The 23,983-nt window shown below is 36.0% G+C and overlaps 1 protein-coding gene across 7 annotated transcripts in view; it reads right to left on the bottom strand.

Moving 5' to 3' along the window:
- The window catches only part of SLC4A10 (solute carrier family 4 member 10), a 310,427-nt gene that overhangs the window by 153,548 nt on the left and 132,896 nt on the right, over positions 1-23,983 (bottom strand). For all 7 annotated transcript variants that reach the window (XM_057551625.1, XM_057551622.1, XM_057551624.1 and 4 more), the window contains exon 3: positions 17,376-17,522. In XM_057551625.1, coding sequence (XP_057407608.1) covers positions 17,376-17,522 — 147 coding nt within the window. The remainder of the gene's footprint in view (positions 1-17,375; positions 17,523-23,983) is intronic.

Raw genomic sequence — 23,983 nt, 5'->3', positions numbered from 1 at the left:
CAAAACAATAAAACAAAACAAAAACACCAAACTCATGGAAAAAGGGATCAGATTTGTGCTTACTGGCTTTGGCGGGGAGGGAGGCGGGGAACTGGAGGAAAATGGTCAAAAGGTATAAACTTCCAGTTATAAGATAAATAAGTCCTAGGGATGTAATGTACAACATGATGACTATAGTTAACACTGCTGTATGATATATAGGAAAGTTGCTGAGTAGATCCTAAGAGTACTCATCTCAAGGAGACATTTTTTTCTTTTCTTTTTATTGTATCTATATGAGATGATGAATGCTAACTAAACCTATCATGGTAGTCATTTCATAACATATGTAAAGCAAACCACCATGCCATACACCTTAAACTTATACAGTGAGGTATGTCAATTATTTTTCAATAAAACTAGGGGGAAAAAAGGGTTGTCAGAATGAGGAGCCAGTATTGTAGGCTGAGAGAACAAGAGACATCTTTTAGATATGCTGAGTTTGAGGTGATGATGGTTCAAATGTATAAAGATGGTCACAGGAAAGGTGGATATTTGATTCTGGAAGAGACGACAGGGTCAGAGGTAAAGACATGGGTTGCCTTTAACTAGAGAAGTCATTTGATTACAATGGATGAGGACTCAAAAATAAAGGAATAGAGAGAGAAGACTCAGCATCAGGGGAATAAAAAGGTTTAAGACTTAGGATGAGGAAGAGTTAAAAAAATCAGAAGAGGATTAGGTAGATATGTAAAAGAATTTACACATTAAACAAATATATAGGGGCTTCCCTGGTGGCGCAGTGATTGAGAATCTGCCTGCTAATGCAGGGGACACGGGTTCGAGCCCTGGTCTGGGAAGATCCCACATGCCGCAGAGCAACTAGGCCCGTGAGCCACAACTACTGAGCCTGCGCGTCTGGAGCCTGTGCTCCGCAACAGGAGAGGCCGCGATAGTGAGAGGCCCGCGCACCGCGATGAAGAGTGGCCCCCGCTCGCCACAACTAGAGAAAGCCCTCGCACAGAAACGAAGACCCAACACATCCAAAAGATAAATAAATTAATTAATTAATTAATTTAAAAAAACAAATATATAATGAGCACCTTCCATTGGTCAGGTGAATTAGACCGATATAAACAGAAAAAAACCCTCTGCCCTTATAAAGCTTACATCTGATGGAGAGAGTAGTACAACAGGGGTCAAGGTAGAAAAGGATTTCAAGAAGAATAAGAAGTCAGTAATGTCAGATGCTGTAGAATCAATGAGGCAAACTAGGAGCGAGAGGATTTGGACAGCTTAATGTTCAAGAGCACTGGAATGCCAGAGACCATATATTACTTTTACAATCAGAAATAAACAAACTATCAATATTTCTTTTGGAATACAGACCATATTTTCAACAAATGGTTAGTTAACATCAAACTTACAAAGTTATCTGAGATAAGTCACTAATAGAATCATAACTGGAAATAAGCAAGTTCCTTTGCAAACTTTCATCTTTTCATTGTTAGCTATGTTACTCCTACTGCTTTAATTACTCACATATGAATTAACCAGGGTCTTAAATACATTTTTTCTAATAATCAGTGAAAATACTCTCCTTTCTGTAGGCCCTGTCCAAAAGTTCTCTATTTTTCAGGCCCTTTCTGGAGAATAGTCAAAAATATGTTGAGAAATATACTTCTTATAACAACAGAACAAGTATAATGACAGAAGTGAATTGGAAAATTCCCTTTTACATATATGATCTTACTGTCATGAAAACCACAGGCCTCATACACAATGACATTTAGATCAAGAAAGCAGATTCACTAGATGTTTATCATTTTTCATTTCTGAATTATAAGTGCTTTTCTTCTTCTTTATCCTTGTTATATTTCAGATAAATCAATATTCAGATTATCTTCTGAAATCATGAAATGGTGACAAGTTTAATGGTTCTGTTCCAAATTGATGTCTCCAGTCTCTTTGCAGCTCAGTATTATTTTCCATCTTCATTTGAACTTTAAAATTTTGCTCATATTATTTGAATGTCCTATACAATCTATTTGTTTGGATTCCTATATTTTAATTCATTTTATAATTGAAATAATATATTTATTATTAATGCTAATTAGTTAATTTTGTTATGGATTGATAAAAAGAACATTTCAGCTGAAGCATCAAGAACCAACAGGTATTCCTCTCCAAAGGGGACGTGAGACTACATGCAGAATTTACAAACTATGTTCCTAAAAACCTAGTTATTTAACTCTAACTCTTTACCCATGCTAAGACTATAAAAAGATCATAAGTTGAAAATAGCAGATACATTCTGGAAAGAATTTCTTCAAAGAAAGCTGTAATGTGAGTCCCAAGTTTCCTTAATCCCTTACAAAAGGAGGGGAGTAGGCTGTCTGCCTCTCCCTCAAGACAAGTGAGTAGTGCTCTAGGGCATCGTGAATTTAACATGTCTCCCCGCAATGGACTGGGGTATGATTCCTCCCTGAGAAACAAAGTCTGCCTAGCTGCTGATGTCTGAGATTGCTGCTGTGAATAACACGCACTCCAGAATTTACCAGGGCAATGAGTGTGTGCATGTCTTCTGTGAATCATATATGGGCTGCACCTGTGAGACAGAGAGAGTCGGAGAGAAGCAGAGAGACAGAGAGAGAGAGAGAGAATACGCAAGACAGAGAGAATGTAGAATGTGGGGTCATCTTAGATGCTGTCCAAGAGGCTGCCATGGAGCAATTACAAGACTTTAGCAGGGGGAATCCACCACTGTAGCCGAATACCTGGGGGATAAGGGAGAATAAGTAATAAGGCAGAAAAGAGTGCAGGTAAAAGAAGATGAGTCCATTTAAATTCTTGCTAAGCCTAGAGAGTATGACATCAGCTTGTAAGACTACCAGCTAAGTAAGAGCTTTCCTGCCCCATTCCACTTAGTTCTTTTCATTTGCTATGCTCCAGATCTGAATGGATCAGAAACTAGAGTTAGAAAGATGATGGAGCATCTGGAAGAAGGAGAAGAAGTTCAGGGTAGGAGGGGAAAAAGGCAAATACATTCTCTGTTCTCAACTGGAGCACACCTGGGCAAGAGAGGGAGGCAAAAGGCCTTACAGTTAAAGCAAGTTCAAAGTTTTCACCATTACATGAGACTAAATATTTTAGTTACTTATTAGAGGACTTCAAGTTACCTACGAGTGACTAGAAAGGCTGGAGAACCCATCAGAGTTTTCATTCAGGAGCAGAATAACAATTAGATCCACTGAGTAAATACAAAGGGATGGTACAAGCCAGAATAGAGTTACTTTATAATTAAATCCCACAAGTAGTGTTCAGTCAGTATAAAAGTTACAAGAATCCTAGAAATGATTATAGTTCTTTCATATTCATAAATGAGTCCTTTAAACTCAAAACTAACAACCTGATCAAAAAATGGGCCAAAGATTTTAACAGGCATCTCACCAAAAAAGATATACAGATGACAAATAAGCATATGAAAAGATGCTACACATCATATATTGTCAGGGAAATGCAGATTAAAACAATGAGATACCATTATGCACCTATTAAAATGCCCCAAATCCAGAACACTAACCACACCAAATGCTGGTAAGGATGTGAAACAACAGGAACTCTCTTTCACTGCTGTTGGGAATGCAAAATGGTATAACTCCTTTGGAAGACAGCTTAGCAGTCTCTTACAAAACTAAACATACTTTTACTATATGGTAGAGCATTGCACTCCTTGGTATTTACCCAAAGGAGTTGAAACTTACGCCCACCAAAAGACCCTGCACACAGATGTTTATAGCAGCTTTATTCATAATTGCCAAAACTTGGAAGAAACCAAGATGTCCTTCAGTAGGTGAATGGATAAATCTATTATGATTCACCCAGACAATAAAATATTATTCAATGCTAAAAAGAAATGAGATAGTAAGCCATGAAAAGACAAGGAGAAATCTTAAATGTATATTAGTAAGTGAAAGGAGCTGATCTAAAAAGGCTACATACTGTATGATTTCAACTATATGACATTCTGGAGAACTATGGAGAGAGTAAAAAGATCAGTGGTTGCTGGGGGTGGGAGTGGGATGAATAGGCTGATAACACAGGATTTTAAATACTCTGTATGATATTATAATGACAGATATATGTCATTATACATTTGTCCAAACCCATAGAACATACAACACCAACAGTGAGCCTTAAGGTAAACTATGGTTTTGTGCATGATTATGATGTGTCCATGTAAGTTCATCCTTGGTAAAAAAATGTACCATTCTGGTGAGTGATGTTAATAATGGGGGTGGCTATACCTGTGTGGAGCCAAGGAGTATATGGGAAATCTCTGTACCTTCCTGTCAATTTTCATGTAAACCTAAAACTGCTCTAAAAAATAAAGTCTTTTTTTTAACATCTTTATTGGAGTATAATTGCTTTACAATGGTGTGTTAGTTTCTGCTGTATTAACAAAGTGAATCAGCTATACGTATACATATATCCCCATATCTCCTCCTTCTTGTGTCTTGCTCCCACCCTCCCTATCCCACCCCTCTAGGTGGTCACAAAGCACCGAGCTGATCTCCCTGTGCTATGCGGCTGCTTCCCACTAGCTATCGGTTTTACATTTGGTAGTGTATATATGTCCATGCCACTCTCTCACTTCATCCCAGCTTACCCTCGCCCACGCTGTGTCCTCAAGTCCATTCTCTACTTCTGTGTCTTTATTCCTGTCCTGCCCCTAGGTTATTCAGAACCTTTTTTTTAGATTCCATACATATGTTTCAGCATACAGTATTTGTTTTTCTCTTTCTGACTTACTTCACTCTGTATGACAGTCTCTAGGTCCATCCACTTCACTACAAATAACTCAATTTCGTTTCTTTTTATGGCTGAGTAATATTCCATTGTATATATGTGCCACATCTTCTTTATCCATTCATCTGTTGATGGACACTTAGGTTGCTTCCATGGCCTGGCTATTGTAAACAGAGTTGCAATGAACGTTGTGGTACATGACTCTTTTGGAATTATGGTTTCTCAGGGTATATGCCCAGTAGTGGGATTGCTGGGTCATATGGTAGTTCTATTTTTAGTTCTTTAAGGAACCTCCATACTGTTCTCCATATTGGCTGTATCAATTTGCATTCCTACCAACAGTGCAAGAGGGTTCCCTTTTCTCCACACCAGCATTTCTTGTTCGTAGATTTTTTGATGATGGACATTCTGACCGGTGTGAGGTAATACCTCATTGTAGTTTTGATTTGCATTTCTATAATGAGTACTGTTGTTGAGCATCCTTTCATGTGTTTGTTGGCAATCTGTATATCTTCTTTGGAGAAATGTCTATTTAGGTCTTCTGCCTATTTTTGGATTGGGTTGTTTGTTTTTTTGATATTGAGCTGCATGAGCTGCTTGTACATTTTGGAGATTAATCCTTTGTCAGTTGCTTCGTTTGCACATATTTTCTCCCATTCTGAGGGTTGTCTTTTCGTCTTGTTTATGATTTCTTTTGCTGTGTAAAAGCTTTTAAGTTTCATTAGGTCCCATTTGTTTATTTTTGTTTTTATTTCCATTTCTCTAGGAGGTGGTTGAAAAAGGATCTTGCTGTGATTTATGTCATAGAGTGTTCTGCCTATGTTTTCCTCTAAGAGAATTATAGTGTCTGGCCTTACATTTAGGTCTTTAATCCACTTTGAGTTTATTTTTGTGTACAGTGTTAGGGAGTGTTCTAATTTCATTCTTTTACATGTAGCTGTCCAGTTGTCCCAGTACCGCTTATTGAAGAGGCTGTCTTTTCTCCATTGTATATTCTTGCCTCCTTTATCAAAGATAAGGTGACCACATGTGCGTGGGTTTATCTCTGGGCCAAAAAATAAAGTCTTAAAATACAGGGCATCTCAGTTTTTAAATTGTTTAATTATTCCCACCAATGTGCAGCACTATATCTTATATATGATTACATATATTCAAGAAATTATAAGAAAGGAAAAAGAAACCACTTTTATATAGCATATTTGCTGCAGGCATTAGTAAAGCATTTCTCTTTTAGAATGTTAATATATGAGATATGATTTATTGCCAAATATTTTAAGAAATTTGTCAAACTAAATTTTATAGCAAAATGAATAAGAATTGAGTCAATAGCCAAGTCTCCTGCTTAACAACCTCTTCAAAAGAATATGCCAATTTCTTAGATGTAATACGAATGTTGATTTTGAAATGAGACTGACAGATTTCCATAAATATCAAATGTACTTAAGGAAATCACAGTGCAGCATATACATTTATGATTTAATTTATCTGAAATAAGAAGCTAGTATTATATTTTTCCTAAAAGTATACTATCTGGGTGATAGTAATATATACTAAACCCAATCACATCAGAGTCAAATGAAATGCTTCTTGACAGCCTGTTACCTCTGTGGCTGGTTCTTCTGGACAAAAAAAAAAAAAAAAAAAAATTAAAAATAAATAAAGTCAGTGCTTCAAACAGCCGTAAAAAAGAGCATAAGTTGCAATTTTAGAGTTACACTAAGAAATCAATTAAATTTTTCTATTAGACCTACCCAGTGTGACCAGACATAGCAGTTTTGTGTTTCATGACAGCCTATTCTAACTACTCACTCACTTGTCAGAAACCAAATCCCAGAGTAGCCTTGCCTCAACATTGGTATTACGTTTCTCATGCTTTTGAAACAATTTCTCTCATCACTGTTTTCAATGACTTATTTCAGTTTACTCTGCATCAGTAATCTGGGTATCTATAAAACTTACCATGCATCCAACCCCCCAAACTCAAGTACTATGTGCAGGAAGCTTGCATTTAAGACTTATTAGTATTTCCCCTAATAAAGCATGAGGATCACTCATCACAACATAGTCATTAAATAAACATGAAGAAATAAGACCCTCATAGTTATGAATAAAGAGGATTTGAAAGTCTGAGGTAGGGCATCATATGTTTAAAAGACTTCTCGAAGACACAATGATAACAGCATAGGAAATAATAATTTATTAAAGTAGGATAATCTATTCATGGACAAGAGGTATTTTATTTGGGTTTTAAACAACATATGACTCTGTGTATCTGGCTTTTCATTCTTTAGAGTAGAAATGATTTTATAGGTATTAGGTTATGCTCACAAAAGTCTTTTTATGATCATCCCGTCAACATAATTTTAATGTCTTAAAGAGAGGCTCAGATTATGTTTCAATACAGCAAAGATTCAAAATGTGTTATTCAATGACTTTTTAAATATCTATGCAACTTAAAATTGTATGACATAAATCATGTAAATTATAGTAATATCACAATCTGAAAGAATTTTTCTAAGCATAAATATTTCTCCTATGTTGATAGGTATTTTATTTATTTTTAAGATAGCCACTGAAAACATAGATCATTGTAATACAAACTGTAGCTAAGACTATGATAGATTAAGATAAGGTTCTGTTTCTGTATTTAGTAAAATATATAATGGAAATAAATTACAGTGTGGAGAAAGCTGCACTAGGGAATAAGGGTCTCAGCCTCTTAGTATCTTCTTCTGGAATTTGTAGATACATCAAAAGACACCATTAAAAGAGTGAAAAGATAAGCCACAAATGTGAGATAATTGAAACACGAAAAACCAACAAAAGACTTATGTCCATAATATATAAAGAACTTCTACAAATCAAAAAGAATAAATGATCCAATTAAAAAAAACAAACAAAACAAGCATAAGACCTGAATAGGCACTTCATAGAAGAGGCTATCAAAATGGCCAAAAAAGCACATACAAAGTTACACAACCTCACTGGTAATCAAGAAATGCAAATTAAGATAATGACATACCATTATGCCCCTCATTAGATGGTTAATGTTAATAGAATGAAATTGTCAAGTGGTAGTTAGAATGTAAAACAACATATGCTCTCACACTTTGCTGGTGAAAGTGTTAATACGTACCCTATTTTGGAAACTGTTTGGCATTATCTACTAAAGTTGAAATACACATATCCTATGACTCAGCAACAAATAATTTCATTCCTAGGTATGAGAAATGCATATGTGCACCAAGAGACATATACAGAAATGTTCACAGCACTGTTCTTCATAGTATCTCCAAAAATTAAATAACCTAAATTTTCATTAATAGTAGAATGCATGGTATATACAAACAAATGAGCACTGTACAATAACGAAAATGAATAAACCAAAGCTACAGCTAAAAACATTGGTGAATCCCACTAACAACACAATGTTGAACAACAGAGACACAAATACCTCCTGTATGACTTCGTTTATAAGAAGTTCAAAAACAGGCAAAACACCCAATGTAAGAAGACAGACTAGAGATCCTTTTGGGGAGAAGGGAGAGAGTAGTGACTGGGAGGGAGGACAAAGGGGGTTTCTGGAGTGCTAGCCAAGATAATATTTACACAGATGTTTCTTTGTCATAAATCATTGAGTTGTATGCTTATGTTTCTATGTTTTAACATTCATAAATACTTGTGTTATACTTTACATAAAATAATTTTTTTAAAAACTCATTGATATTCTTATATATCAGCCAATTGGGAGTTAAATAGGAACAAGAAGCTATTGCCATCAATAAACAGATTTGAAGTTATGTTTTCTGTATTTGCTTCATTCTTCCTAAAATGTGTACACAATTTATCATCTAAGAATGGAAAAATTCCAGGTCTAATTCAAGGGGTGCGCTAATTTATACAGTACCTTTGAGTACCATATTTTAAATAAGCATTTAATAAAGTAGATGCCTTTAAGATTTATTTCTAGTGCTTATAGATTAATTATAATTTATATACTCTTGTTATCTCTCCTGTTTCTTTGTTGGGAGGCTGAGGAGCAAATTCACATTCAAGTGTTCTGAATTTCTCTCGTTATCTTTTATATTTTCACTGACTTCAAGCTAATGCTTCAAACTTATTTTTAAACAACTCAACCACGTTCCTGGTTGAAAATATAATTTAAAATTATATAAGGTGAATGAAAGACAATATTAAAAATAACAAGATGCAAAGTTTTAGCAGTACTCTGTCATCAGGGAATTGATTACAGTCAAAAAGCTGGGTCTATCTTTGGACTCACCTAGAAATCACATTCCAACCATGGGATCTGGTGGACTAAACCCAGCCATTGCAGGCCTGTAACATGAGCATAATCTCTTTGGCTACAGTAAGGCCTGTTCAGTTTTCCCTGGATGCAGCACTGATACAACCAGGTTCCTAACAACACTGCCTTACATGATTGGGTTATATAATAAAGTGGGATTCTGTGGCTGTTTCTCGTATATTGGAATGACAACATTTTTGAGTGCCAAAATTCAAACATTTACACTAAAATCTTTTTGTTAAATTGATCCTTGATCCAGAAATATGGGTCCAAATTATTCTGTGTCTTCATAAACCCATACTCCAATTTACAATATAAAAGCTCCAGGATCCCAGCAGAGGAACCTGATGCTTCCTTACATTCTCCTCTATCTCATACTTCTTTGGAAGTTGAATTCTTTATAATTTTAAAGCACCTGTAGGAATGTCTTCCGAAGATTTTCTTTGAAATCTTTCCAAGTAAAATAAGTATTTCTTAAGTAGTCAGAAATTTTCTTCAAAGGCTTCAGCATAGTAATCTCATATATTCACTCTATGCTCAGTATCAAAGCCCAAATCAAGTGGGATGGTGTTCATAACATGGTTTCAGTCTCAGCATGTAACTGAGTACTTGATTATCAAGGCACTTAAACTGACTGTGGAATAGGAATAAAGGCAGATTATTAGTCCTGAAGAAACTTTAAAAAGTGAAATATAGGAGGTTCTACTGCTTAGCGACCACTAGGGTGCCAAACCTTTGTCCCTGATAAAACAGATCTTAGGTCTAAATGGCAATAAAGATTCGCAGATGGTTGGTGGAGGAAGGAATAGGTGGCATCCAAAAATAGTGGCTGACACATCAGTGGGAGAATCTGGGCTACCTGGCTTATTGCCAAGTTTCCCAAATTAAAGAGGCAGGACTTTCTTGAGATAGATCAATGGCTCTTGATCCTAGCTGGATATTAAATCACCTGGGATACTTTTTAAAAATACCATGACCTAGGAAAACACCCAAGATTAATTAAATAAAAGCCTTTGAGCATCAATATTTTTTAGAAGCTCCTCAGATGTGTCTAACATGCAACAAGATTTGACAAGCAATATTCTAGAGTTTGTCCAATTTAATGTGCATATAAGTTACCAAAAGTTATTGTTAATACACAGATTCTGATTCAAGAGGTCTGGGATGGGGCCTGAGAGTCTGTATTTCTAACAAGCTCAAATGTGATGCTAATATTGCTGGCTCATGGGCCACACTTTTTTTCTTTTTAATATTTAACATTCTTTATTCGATAAGTACATTTTAAAATTCTCTTTTCTTCTACTTAATCCCTTGTTATTGAGTCCCAGCCTTCCAGCTGACTCTGAACTATTTTCTTTATAAAGAGCAGTAGTATAAATGTTTTTGACCATGAATGCCATTACACAGTTTGCACCCTCATTCATCATATCCTTACCACTCCCTTTTGTTTTAGTCCAGCCACTTCTCCCACTTCTGCTACTTGAGTCCAACCATAATAGGTATTTGTGCTATTCCTGCTCCAGTGTCTTTCATTTTTTTAAACATCTTTATTGGAGTATCATTGTTTTACAATGTTGTGTTAGTTTCTGCTGTATAACAAAGTGAATCAGCTATATGTATACACATATCCCCATATCCCCTCCCTCTTGCGTCTCCCTCCCACCTTCCCTATCCCACCCCTCTAGGTGGTCACAAAGCACCGAGCTGATCTCCCTGTGCTATGCGGCTGCTTCCCACTAGCTATCTATTTTACATTTGGTAGTGTATATATGTCAATGCTATTCTCTCACTTCATCCCAGCTTACCCTTCCCCCTCCCCGTGCCTTCAAGCCCATTCTCTACTTCTGCATCTTTATTCCTGTCCTGCCCCTAGGTTCGTCAGAACCACTTTTTTTTTTTAGAATCCATATATATGTGTTAGCATACAGTATTTGTTTTTCTCTTTCACTTCACTCTGTATGACAGACTCTAGGTCCATCCACCTCACTACAAATAACTCAATTTCATTTCTTTTTACGGCTGAGTAATATTCCATTGTATATATGTGCCACATCTTCTTTATCCATTCATCTGTCGATGGACACTTAGGTTGCTTCCATGTCCTGGCTATTGTAAATAGAGCTGCAATGAACACTGTGGTACATGACTCTTTTGGAATTATGGTTTTCACAGGGTATATGCTGAGTAGTGGGATTTCTGGGTTGTACAGTAGTTCTATTTTTAGTTTTTTAAGGAACCTCCATACTTTTCTCCATAGTGGCTGTATTGATTTACATTCCCACCAACAGTGCAAGAGGGTTCCCTCTTCTCCATACCCTCTCCAGCATTTCTTGTTTGTAGATTTTTTGATGAAGGCCATTCTGACTGGTGTGAGGTGATACCTCATTGCAGTTTTGATTTGCATTTCTCTAATGATTAGTGATGTTGAGCATCCTTTCATGTGTTTGTTGGCAATCTGTATATCATCTTTGGAGAAATGTCTATTTAGGTTTTTGGCCCATTTTTGGATTGGGTTGTTTGTTTTTTTCATATTGAGCTGCATGAGCTGCTTGTATATTTTGGAGATTAATCCTTTGTCAGTTGCTTCGTTTGCAAATATTTTCCCCCATTCTGAGGGTTGTCTTTTCGTCTTATTTATGGTTTCCTTTGCTGTGCAAAAGCTTTTAAGTTTCCTTAGGTCTCATTTGTTTATTTTGTTTTTATTTCCATTTATCTAGGAGGTGGGTGAAAAAGGCTCTTGCTGTGATTTATGTCATAGAGTGTTCTGCCTATGTTTTCCTCTAAGAGTTTTATAGTGTCTGGCCTTATATTTAGGTCTTTAATCCATTTTGAGTTTATTTTTCTGTATGGTGTCAGGGAGTGTTCTAATTTCATTCTTTTACATGTAGCTGTCCAGTTTTCCCAGCACCACTTATTGAAGAGGCTGTCTTTTCTCCATTGTATATTCTTGCCCCCTTTATCAAAAATAAGGTGACCATATGTGCATGGTTTTATCTTTGGGCTTTCTATCCTGTACCATTGATCTATATTTCTGTTTTTGTGCCTACTGGCACAAAATCAACATACTGTCTTGATTACTGTAGCGTTATAGTATAGTCTGAAGTCAGGCAGCCTGATTCCTCCAGCTCCGTTTTTCTTTCTCAAGATTGCTTTGTCTATTTGGGGTCTTTTGTGTTTCCAAACAAATGGTGAAATTTTTGTTCTAGTTCTGTGAAAAATGCCATTGGTAATTTGATAGGGATTGTATTGAATCTGTAGATTGCTTTGGGTAGTATCGTCATTTTCACAATGTTCATTCTTCTAATCCAAGAACATGGTATATCTATCCATCTGTTTGTATCATCTTTAATTTCTTTCATCAGTGTCTTATAGTTTTCTTCATACAGGTCTTTTGCCTCCTTAGGTAGGTTTATTCCTAGGTATTTTATTATTTTTGTTTTAGTGGTAAATGGGAAATGTTTCCTTAATTTCTCTTTCAGAGTTTTTGTAGTTAGTGTATAAGAATGCAAGAGATTTCTGTGCATCAGTTTTGTATCCTGATACTTTACCAAATTCATTGATTAGCTCTAGTAGTTTTCTGGTGGCATCTTTAGGATTCTCTATGTATAGTATCATGTCATCTGCAAACAGTGACAGCTTTACTTCTTCTTTTCTTATTTGGATTCCTTTTCTTTTTCTTCTCTGATTGCTGTGGCTAAAACTTCCAAAACTATGTTGAATAATCGTGGTGAGAGTGGGCAACCTTGTCTTGTTCCTGATCTTAGAGGAAATGGTTTCAGTTTTTCACCATGGAGAACAATGTTGTCTGTGGGTTTGTCATATATGGCCTTTATTATGTTGAGGTAGGTTCCCTCTATGCCTGGAGAGTTTTTATCATATATGGGTGTTGAATTTTGTCAAAAGCTTTTTCTGCATCTATTGAGATTATCATATGGTTTTTATCCTTCAATTTGTTAATATGGTGTATCACATTGATTGATTTGCGTATATTGAAGAATCCTTGCATTCCTGGGGTAAATCCCACTTGATCATGGTGTATGATCCTTTTAATGTGCTGTTGGATTCTGTCTGCTAGTATTTTGTTGAGGATTTTTGCATCTATGTTCATCAGTGATATTGGCCTGTAATTTTTTGTGTGTGACATCTTTGTCTGGATTTGGTATCAGGGTGATGGTAGCCTCATAGAATGAGTTTGGGAGTGTTCCTCCCTCTGCTATATTTTGGAAGTTTGCGAAGGATAGGTTTTAGCTCTTCTCTAAATTTTTGATAGAATTCACCTGTGAAGCCATCTGGTCCTGGGCTTTTGTTTGTTGGAAGATTTTTAATCAATCACAGTTTCAATTTCAGTGCTTGTGATTGGTCTGTTTATATTTTCTATTTCCTCCTGTTTCAGACTCAGAAAGTTGCACTTTTCTAAGAATTTGTCCATTTCTTCCAGGTTGTCCATTTTATTGGTGTACAGTTGCTTATAGTAATCTCTCATGATCCTTTGTATTCCTGCAGTGTCAGTTGTTACTTCTCCTGTTTCATTTCTAATTCTGTCGATTTGAGTCTTCTCCCTTTTTTTCTTGATGTGTCTGGCTAACGGTTTATCGATTTTGTTTATCTTCTCAAAGACCCAGCTTTTAGTTTTATTGATCTTTGCTATTGTTTCCTTCATATCTTTTTCATTTATTTCTGATCTGATCTTTATGATTTCTTTCTTTCTGCTAATTCTAGGGTTTTTTGTTGTTCTTTCTCTAACTGCTTTAGATGTACAGTTAGGTTGTTTATTTGAGATGTTTCTTGTTTCTTGAGGTAGGATTGTATTGCTATAAACTTCCCTCTTAAACTGCTTTCGCTGCATCCCATAGGTTTTGGGTCATCGTGTTTTCATTGTCATTTGTTTCTAGATTTTTTTGATTTCCTCTTTGATTTCTTCAGTGATCTCTTGGCTATTTAGTAGCATATTGTTTAGACTCCATGTGTTTGTATTTTTTACAGTTTTTTTCCTGTAACTGATAACTAGTCTCATAGCATTGTGATGGACCACACTCTGAATAGCAAAGTTTCTAGAACACTGGATCTCAACCTTGGTTGCACAGTTGAATCACCTGGGGTACTTTTTAAAAATACCTGTGCTTGGGTCCCACCCACAGAGATTCTGACTGGTATGGGATTTGGCCATCAAAATGTTTTTAAATCTCCCAGGTGTAGGCAAGGTTGAGAACCACTGTTCTAGAAAAACTGACATAATATATCCAGCTATGGAAAAAAGAATAACATGACAGAGGCAGAGGGAACAAGCTTATTTTGTTTGTTTACTGAATATTTCTAAGTTAATGTGAATGTTGCTTATTTTCTCAAATACTAGAAGCATTTAAGAAACTCAAAGTAACCATTAAAGCTTATTCCAACAGATATTCCATTCCCAGAGTCTAAGAGGGAGTCTCTCCTAACTATAAACAGATGAAACTGGAGTAAGAGAAGTCTACCCAGTTGTCTCTTTGTTATACTCCCAGACTCAACTTCATGAAACAAAAAACCCTGAAAACGTGGGGGACACTTTCACACCTCCCCTTCTGCCCACTGACTCAAAGATGACCATCCTTCTATCATGCTGGTGCAGGATACACAGAGTATTTTTCTTTACACACTCCCATCAATCATTCTACCTCTGGCAGAAGTACATGGTGTTTGGGGAAGTTTGATGCCCATAACTATACACAGCGATGGAGACAAAGAGCACACTAATGGCAGTGCCTCTCTAAGCCACCTTAGGATATAGCTGGACAGAAATAGTATGGATATATTTTGCCTTGGAAAAAGGTGAGTAAAAATAAAAAAACTGGCAGCCTGTAAAAATACTATAAATCAATGGAAAGTCAAAATAATCTTGATGGCCCAAAAGAAGATCATACCTCTGAAAATTATCTACTTCAGAATCAAAAGAAAATGTCCAGAAATAGTGGGAATCATCAATAGACTAAAAACACAGACTTTATCAAGCAGGAAAAAAAAATACTAATTAGGAAAGGACAGGAGGAAATGTAAAGAAAATCAGATGAGATAAGAAAGAAATTTAAGAAAACTAAAGATGCAACAGCAAAATCAAAACCCCTAATAGAAGTAGTAAAATGCAGAACCGATACTGCAGATAATCAAATGAATAATGACAGACTAACTTTAAGCTACCAAAAAAAGGACAACAAGCAGATATCATAAATCCAACATGCAGATATAATTCACAAAGAAGAGACCAAAGTAAGTGGAACAGAATCAGATAAGACAGGAAAATATTCTCTCAGTGGAAAAATATCAGTGTATGCAGACTGGAAATGCTTTTTAACGTACTCACCATAAGGTCTATCTTAGCAAGTTTTCTTAAATAAAGGGACACAAAAAAATGTCTATAAGCATTCAAGCTTAAAAGACATAAACTTAAAAAATGAAAAAACAGAGAGACAAATTTTTCTTCAATACTTAGCAAAACCAGATATTAAATAAAGCAATATCTATGGAGTATTAAAAGTAAAATTGTTCGCCCAAACTTCATATGCTAACTTACCTTATATCTGAATACAACTGAATGGGGAAATGTGGGTTTGAGGCAGCTGCAAGGATAGATGATGAGAATAATCCAGTTGAGAAGAAGAAGTCAACTAGATTATAAATTGTGTAAATTTCAAGGTGGGAGGGAATAGGAGATAAACATAATTGAAAAGAAAACTTCCTTATTGCATTATGAGGAAAAAACAGTTGCAGATGTAGGTATATGTTTATGTTTGTATGTTTCATAGGAGGGAAGTTGAGTTAATTCTTTCTGGTGACATATTTTCCTTTTGAAGTAGAAAGCATCTGCTAGGTGACCGTGAAAAGGGGGGTGTTGGAAAATGGTGAAGAAGATTGAAAAATACTTATTTCAAAAATTGAAAACATTCAATAGAATTGGGAGGAGGTGTTGAAGGTCCACTTGAGTAATGAATTTATTTATTTACTTTTGGGGTTTTTTTTTTTTCTTTCTTGGCCACAACATGAGGCTTGAGGGATCTTAGTTCCCTGACCAGGGATCGAACCCGGCCCTGGGAGTGAAAGTGCCAAGTCCTAACCACTGGACTGCCAGGGAATTCCTACTTGAGTAATGAACTTAAATGGTTACAACCTGCCCGGTTGAATGACTATGTCCTGAAGAGCATGCCTACTTGGAAAGGCAGGGAGAAAGTAGGGACATGGAAGAACCTAACATAAATCTGGTTTTTAAAATGGGGGTGAAAGTATGAATAAAACTAAAACGGGGAAATTAAGGCATTTAGAATATTAGCAAAAGTACTACTAAAATTACAGGCTATGAAATCAGAATAGGATCAGGAAATAAAGATAACATGGATAGAAAAAAAAGTAGAGAGGTCAAGTAGTTGAACAAGCAAGTAAGGAGTGAAGCTGTGGTCAGAGAACAAAATGAATGAGTAAGTGAACAAGGTGCAGTGAAGGAGGTCATAGGACGTGGGAAGGTCAGGAAACTGAAAGTCAGGTTCTTAATTATGTCATGTACATAGGCTCTCACGGCACTCAGGAATTGTTAACAACTTCCATATCACTATACTTTGATATTCTATATATAGTTGACCCTTGAACAATGTGGGGATTAGGGGCACTGACCCTCCTCACAGTTGAAAATCCATGTATAATTTATAGTCAGTTGTATCCGGTTCCACATCCATGGATTCAACCAACCATGGATAATGTAGTGCTGTAGTATTTACTATTGAAAAAAATTCATGTATAAGTAGACCTTCCCAGCTCAAACCTGAGTTGTTCAAGGGTCAATTGTATACTTTTAAAAGAAGAATATTCAAAACAGTAGAAAGTTCACATCCTAAGAGTGAAATTTGGGGAGCATCAACAATAGTGTAACTGGGAACTTAATAGAGGCATTTCCCCTTGGATTTTCAAACTACTTAGAGCAATGACTATTATGTGTACAAATTATCAAGAGTTAATACAACTAAGTTCTACTACTTAAGTGTATTTCCTCCATCACAAAACTAAGCCAATCCTCACCTTCACAAAGCAGATGCACAAGAGAAAAATAAAGATTAAACATTCTCTCTCCCACTTCTCCCCAATCTGCCCAAATCTTTTATAAAGTTATAAACAACTTTATGAGTGAGGTATCTGCCCAAATCTTTTATAAAGGTATAAACAACTTTATGAGTGAGGTATTACTGCTAATTATGGATTGTACAAACAAGTATAATATTACAATCATAAATTTAAGTAAAACAAAGAGACAGATTCTTACCAAAGGAAGGTGACTCTCTGCCATCCTCTAGTCCCGAATCTCTCTCTCTGTCTCTCTTTCTGTGTTTATGACCACGATGCCTGTGACGTCGATGGCTTTTTCTTCCTCCCAGGGGCACGTGAACTCCAATAAATAGTGTCCGATGACCTTCATCAGAAGTAAATACACAAATTAAACTCTAAATTATTCTAAGGCGCAGAAGATGATTATTTACATGTTAAGGGAAACCCAATCCAATTCAATTCAGGAGATAGTTTTTGAGTATTTATAATGTGATAAACTTGGGGCTTGGCACTGTACTTTGGCACACGGGTCTATCATAAACATCTACAATACTAATTATTTGGTTATACTATATTTTATAACCACCATTAATTTATTAGCTATCATAAAAATCTCTCTGTGTCTATTCCCCATAGTTTATAATTATACTTTTTTCATTAACATTTTTTTTTGTTCTATTTTCTCCTTAACACTCAACTAACTAGTTATCTCACCAGTTCCCTTCCCTTCACGGTTAACTCTGTGAAACCATCACTATCTCTAATAAAACAGATTTCACCAAGGTCCTAGTAATGCCAAATCCCGTGGGAGTTTTTTTCAGCTCTACCGTTTCTTTCTGTGGCACTTAATACCATTGACCATTCTTTTCTCTATGATTTAAATTTCTCTTGGTCTTCCTCCTCCTCCTCCTTTTTTTTTCTTCTCATATTTGTTTCCTTTTCTGGCTTTTCTTCTGTTTATTCATTCAAGATTGGGATCCCTAGGACTTGACACCAGATCTTTTTCTTAGACTGCAGACTTATATATCCATCCATCCACCTATTAGACATATTTACCTAAACATCCTTCCCACAGGCATGTCAAAGTCAACATGTCCATGGAACTCATCCTTTTCTTTGTCCCCCAAGTATCTATCATTTATCTCAGTAAATGCATCATCTATCCAGTCATCTCAAAGCACATCCAATTTGTCACTAGGTCCTCTTTTACATCTCTTGAATCCATGCTCTCTTCAATATCCCTAGTGCTGCTGTCTTAATTTGGACCCTCATGTCTCACCAGGACTATTAGAACATTCTCCCTAGCATTATCTTTTCTAATTCCATTCTTGTCCCACTTAATCCATCCTGAATATTGATGGCTTTTTTTTTCCAAAATGCAAATCTGCCTACATTACTTCCCTGCTTTAAACTCATTCATTGCTTTCTGTTGCCTATATGATAAAGTTTTGTACTCTATAAAGCCAAACAATATCTGACATCTGCCTATTTCTCCAGGCAGGCTTCTAAATCCACTCTGCCACACTTACTGTAAGCCAGTGTGTGCCCTTTCATTCCTGAATTGCCAGGTGTTCTCAAGTCTCTCTTTTACTTAATGTTGCTCTTATTCTTCCAACTGTATGAAATATCTTTGTCTTTCCTGATTATCTGATGCATACCTAACTCACCTCCCAAGTCTCAGTTCAAGGATTATGCGATCTATGAAATTTTGCATACCTCCTCAGTCTAAATACAGATGACCATTTTCCTGCTTAGGATCCTCTAGTGCTTAATCATATACACCAAAGCACAGTAACTCTTGATTGTAGTTGTTTGCTTACAAGTAGTTTTCTTATGAATCTTTCTTAGGGAAGGCCCATGTGTTAGTCATTTTGTATCTTTAGCACCTTGCACAGTGCCTGGCATACAGCAGATGCCTAACAAATGTTTACTGAAATGAACAATTTATTGAGTGGTACTGTGCTGGGTATCAGGGATACAAATATGAATAAGACATTATTTTATTCTTACAAATCAGCAGGTTTCAGCCTTTCCAACTTATGTAAAAAGCAGCATTCACAGTGTGATATATTGCTCTGGGTGTCCTCTAGACATATGTATTAGAATCAGTGAGAAGATGTGAACCCATCCCCCGAAACAGACATGCATTAATCTATATACTCGACAAAACTGCAAATTTCCAACATCATTATTTTAACAGAACTTGAACAACCTAAAATATATACAGAAAAACTTGAAAGAAAAATAACCAGCATTATTTACAATTGCCAAGATATGGAAGCAACCTAAGTGTCCATCAACAGATGAATGGCTAGAGATGTGATATATACATACACACACACACACACACACACACACACATATATATATACACATATATACACATATATATATATTCACAAACATAATATTGAGGAAAAATATATAATTCCCTTTATAAAGATTTAAAAATAGAATAACTAAAATACATTGTTCAAGGATGCATACACAGCATGCATACTCAATAGGAAAGTCAGAATATTTGTTATTTCTGGCATAAAGAAGAATAGGCGTTGTGACTGGGGAGAGGCACATGAGGAGCTTCTGGGGTGCTAAAAATGTTCTGTTTCATAATACAAGTTTTTGCTTTAAAAATGTTTATTAAACTTTGTACATAAGCTTTCTGCACTTTTCTGGATGTATGCTTCATTTCACAATTTAAAAAATTTTTAAAGAAACTAAAGGAAAAGAGTTTTAAGACAGGTTCAGTTACCAGTTTATATGCTATAAAGGAATCAAACAAGATTAATACTAAAAATTTGCCATTACAGTTGTAAATTAATGTTTATCTGTAACTTTCTTGAGAGCAGTTTCAGTGGATAGGGAAATGGATAAAAATTGAGGAAGTTTAGACAGTGACTATTTCCTAGAGCTAAACTTTAAAGATTGCAAAGGTTTCTAACAATTACTAATTAAGATAACCATTCCTGGACAGACAAAGGTAAGGAGCACCATGCACCAGGCTGGCAAGTCCAGAGGGTCTGGTTGGGAATAGTGAATATTGCCTTTGTTTGTGGAATGTGAATCTGATGGGCAATTGCCAGAAGTAACATCCTAAGAAGTTGCCAAGTCAAGGTTAAAATAAACAATCTGAAACTATATCCAAATATATTCAGATAGGAAGAGGATGCCAAGACAACACAGCTGAACTCATGTCTTGAGAACATTAAATGCAAGGAAGACCAGCCTGAAGGAATTTCCTGAGGCAGAATCTTGCAGAGCTGGTTAAAAAGTAAAGACTCATTTGGGTAAACACTATGACTATAATTGCTGGATTATATGGTAAGCTTATGTTTACCTCTGTTAGAAACTATCAGACTATCTTTCAAAGTGGCTGTACCATTTTACATTCCGAGAGCAAAGAATGAGGGTTCCTGTTGTACCACATCCTTGCCAACATTTGGTGATGTCAATGTTTTGGATTTTAGCCATTCTAATAGATGTGTAATGGTATCTCATTGTTTTAATTTGCAATTTCCTAATGACACATGATGTTGAGCATCTTTTCATATGCTTATTTACCATCTGTACATCTTCTTTGCTGCGATGTCTGTTCAGATCTTTTCCTATTTTGTAATTGGATTATTTGTTTCCTTATTGTTGAATTTTAAGAGTTCTTTGTGTATTTTGGATAACAGCCCTTCATTAGGTATATTTTGCAAGAGTATTCTCCCAGTCTGTGGCTTATCTTTTCAATCCTATAACAGTGTCTTTCACAGAGCAGAAGTTTAAATTTTAAAGAAGTCCAATTTATCAATTTTTCTTTCATGGATTGTGCTGTATGATGCTGTATATAAAAAGTCATCACCAAATTCAAGGTCACCTAGATTTTCTCCTATGTTATCTTCTAGAAGTTGTATAATTTTGTTTTACATTTAGGTAAATGATTACTTTTCAGTTAATTTTTGTGAAAGGTGTAAGGTCTGTGTCTAGATCCTAATCTAAATACTAATTTCCTCACTAGGCATTTGTTCCAGTGAGTTGAAAACTAATGCCCACACAAAAACCTGCACACAAATGTTTGTAGCAGCTTTATTCATAATTGTCAAAAATGGGAAACAACCAAGATGTCCTTTAATAGGTGAATGAATAAACAAACTGTGGTACATCCATACAATGGAGTATTAATCAACAACAACGAAAAAAGACATGGAGGAACCTTAAATGCATATTGATAAGTGAAAGAAGTCAATGAAAAAGCTACATACTCTAAGATGTTAACCAGTATGACATTCTGGAAAGGGTAGAACTATAGAGACAATTAAAAACATCAGAGGGCTTCCCTGGTGGCGCAGTGGTTGAGAATCTGCCTGCCAATGCAGGGGACACGGGTTCGAGCCCTGGTCTGGGAAGATCCCACATGCCACGGAGCAACTAGGCCTGTGAGCCACAACTACTGAGCCTGCGCGTCTGGAGCTTGTGCTCCGCAACAAGAGAGGCCGCAATAGTGAGAGGCCCGCGCACCGTGATGAAGAGTGGCCCCCACTTGCCGCAACTAGAGAAAGCCCTTGCACAGAAACGAAGACCCAACACAGCCATAAATAAATAAATAAATAAATAAATAAATAAATAAAATAAAATAAATCAGAGATTCTGAGGGTTCAAGGAGTGGGGTTAGGGATGAATAGGTGGAACACAGGGCATTTTAAGAGAAGTGACACTACGCTGTATGATACTGTAATGGTAGATATGAAGTATTATACATTTGTCAAAACCCATAGAAATACAAAACAAAGAGTAAATCCAAATGTCAACTATGGAGTTTAGTAATAATAATCTATTAATATTGTTTCATCAATGGTAACAAATGTACTACACTAATGTAAAATGTTTATAATAGGGAAACTACGTGCAGGGGAGAAAAGGAGCATATGGGAACTCTGTACTTTATGTGCAATCTCCCCAAACCTAAAACTGCTGTCGAAAGTAAAGTCTTTTAATTTTTTAAAAAACTGTGTTTTCATGGTCATATATTTTAGGAAAATTTGTAAATATAAGATACCTTCATGGTGGCGGGGGCACTTGTGTGTCTATGAACATTTTTGGGAAACTAAGAGGAAACAGAGTTGGAGATATATTTAGGTTGGGTTTAAATGAACATATTTATGTGATTCACAATCACTTCCATATATGAGTAAATTATTGTTAGCTATCCTGACTATCCTGAAGTAGAAATAGTTTCCAGTGGTCTAGTACCCACTGTGATAAACTCACCTGTCATTGTGACACAAGTGTTCAGGGCGGAAGCGGTGTGACAATATGCAAAGGAATCACAATTTGCCTAGTATTGGAAACATGTGGATAGTGGAAAAGAAGCAAGGTTTCAATTGCATAGGGCCAGACTTAGTCTTTGGAAAATTCTTCCAAATCTTTCAGGTAATATATGCAAGAAGCTTGATAGAAGTTTTAAATTTTAAGACAACTCTGAAAATTTTCATGAAATTGTAAATAAGTTGTAAAGATGAAAAAAACCTTTCTAGACTATCATTAATAAAAAAAATTTAATCATGATAAAGACAGAATTAATTTTCCATATTCTCAACAGAAAATAATATTTTAAAATCCTTGACATTAAAGGTCAATAATGTAGGGAGAAAATATTACAGAGGTATGTCAGGAAGTTATATTACAGAGGTATGTCAGGAAGTTATTTAAAATATTATGCTATTTCTCCAAATATTATGATTTTGTGCTATTTATCAGTTTCCAAATAAGTATTTGCTTTGATTTTTCTCATTATAAATAAATATTCACCTTTGTACATAATTTGAATTCAAATTTTGAATTCTTTCTCTTAGAGAACCCTCAAAATTGTATACGCTTTAGGCCCCACAAAGCCTAAATCTGTCCCTAATACGACCTACGTGTGGGCAGCTCCCAATTTTCTATCTCCAGCTCAAACCTCTTTCCCAAACTCCGAACTGGCATACCCATCTGCTTACCTGACACCTCCACTGCGTGTCTAAAAGACATCTCAAAATCAACAGGTTCAGGACTAAACTCCTCATCTTCCCCAGCCCAACCCCCTCCAATAAACTGCTCCCTCCCAATCTTGTCCATTTCAGTTGATGATAAAACATTTTTCTAGTTGCTCAGAACAAAAACCTTGGAATCACTTTAGACTTCTCTTTTTCTCTTAAGCCTACAACCAATCCATCAGAAACTCTGTTGGATCAACTTTCAAAATATATCCAAAATTTGTCTGCTTATTATTTCACTTCACCGCACTGGTCAGGGCCACATGACACCCAACCTGAATTACTGCATTAGCCTCCAGACAGGTCTTCTTGAGTCTACTTTAGCCCCTACAATCTGTCCTAAACACAGCAGTCAGTGTGGCCCTCTGAAAAGACAAGTCAGATTATGTCATTCTTCAGCTAAACCTTCTAATGTTACCCTATTTCACTCAGAGAAAAGGCCAAGGTTTCCCTAATGCTCTTTGAGGTCCTCTGCGATCTGCATGTCTCATTCCTGTCATCTCTTCCATCTCCTCTCCTGCTGGTCTCCCCATCACTCCACTTCACTCTAGCCATACTGGCTTCCTTGGCATTCCCGCTGCCACCCAGGAACTTTCCATAATAAGTTTTTTACTTATTATGCTTAGAGTTTAATTTCTAGCTTCTCCCAAAAGTTTTTAAATTTCAGAACAGCAGCGATTTTTAACTTGTTCACTGATGTATCCCAAGTATCTAGAACAGTGCTTGATAGTTCTTGGTGCTTAATAAATTTTTATTGCATATATAAATCTTCACACAGAGATGATACTTTAAGTAAAATACATAGACA

This window comes from Balaenoptera acutorostrata, chromosome 8, assembly GCF_949987535.1.
Source record: "Balaenoptera acutorostrata chromosome 8, mBalAcu1.1, whole genome shotgun sequence".
In the NCBI taxonomy this organism is placed as follows: Eukaryota; Metazoa; Chordata; class Mammalia; order Artiodactyla; family Balaenopteridae; genus Balaenoptera; species Balaenoptera acutorostrata.
The sequence above is the reverse complement of the archived record's forward strand: the minus strand, read 5'-3'. Positions and strand labels throughout refer to the sequence as shown.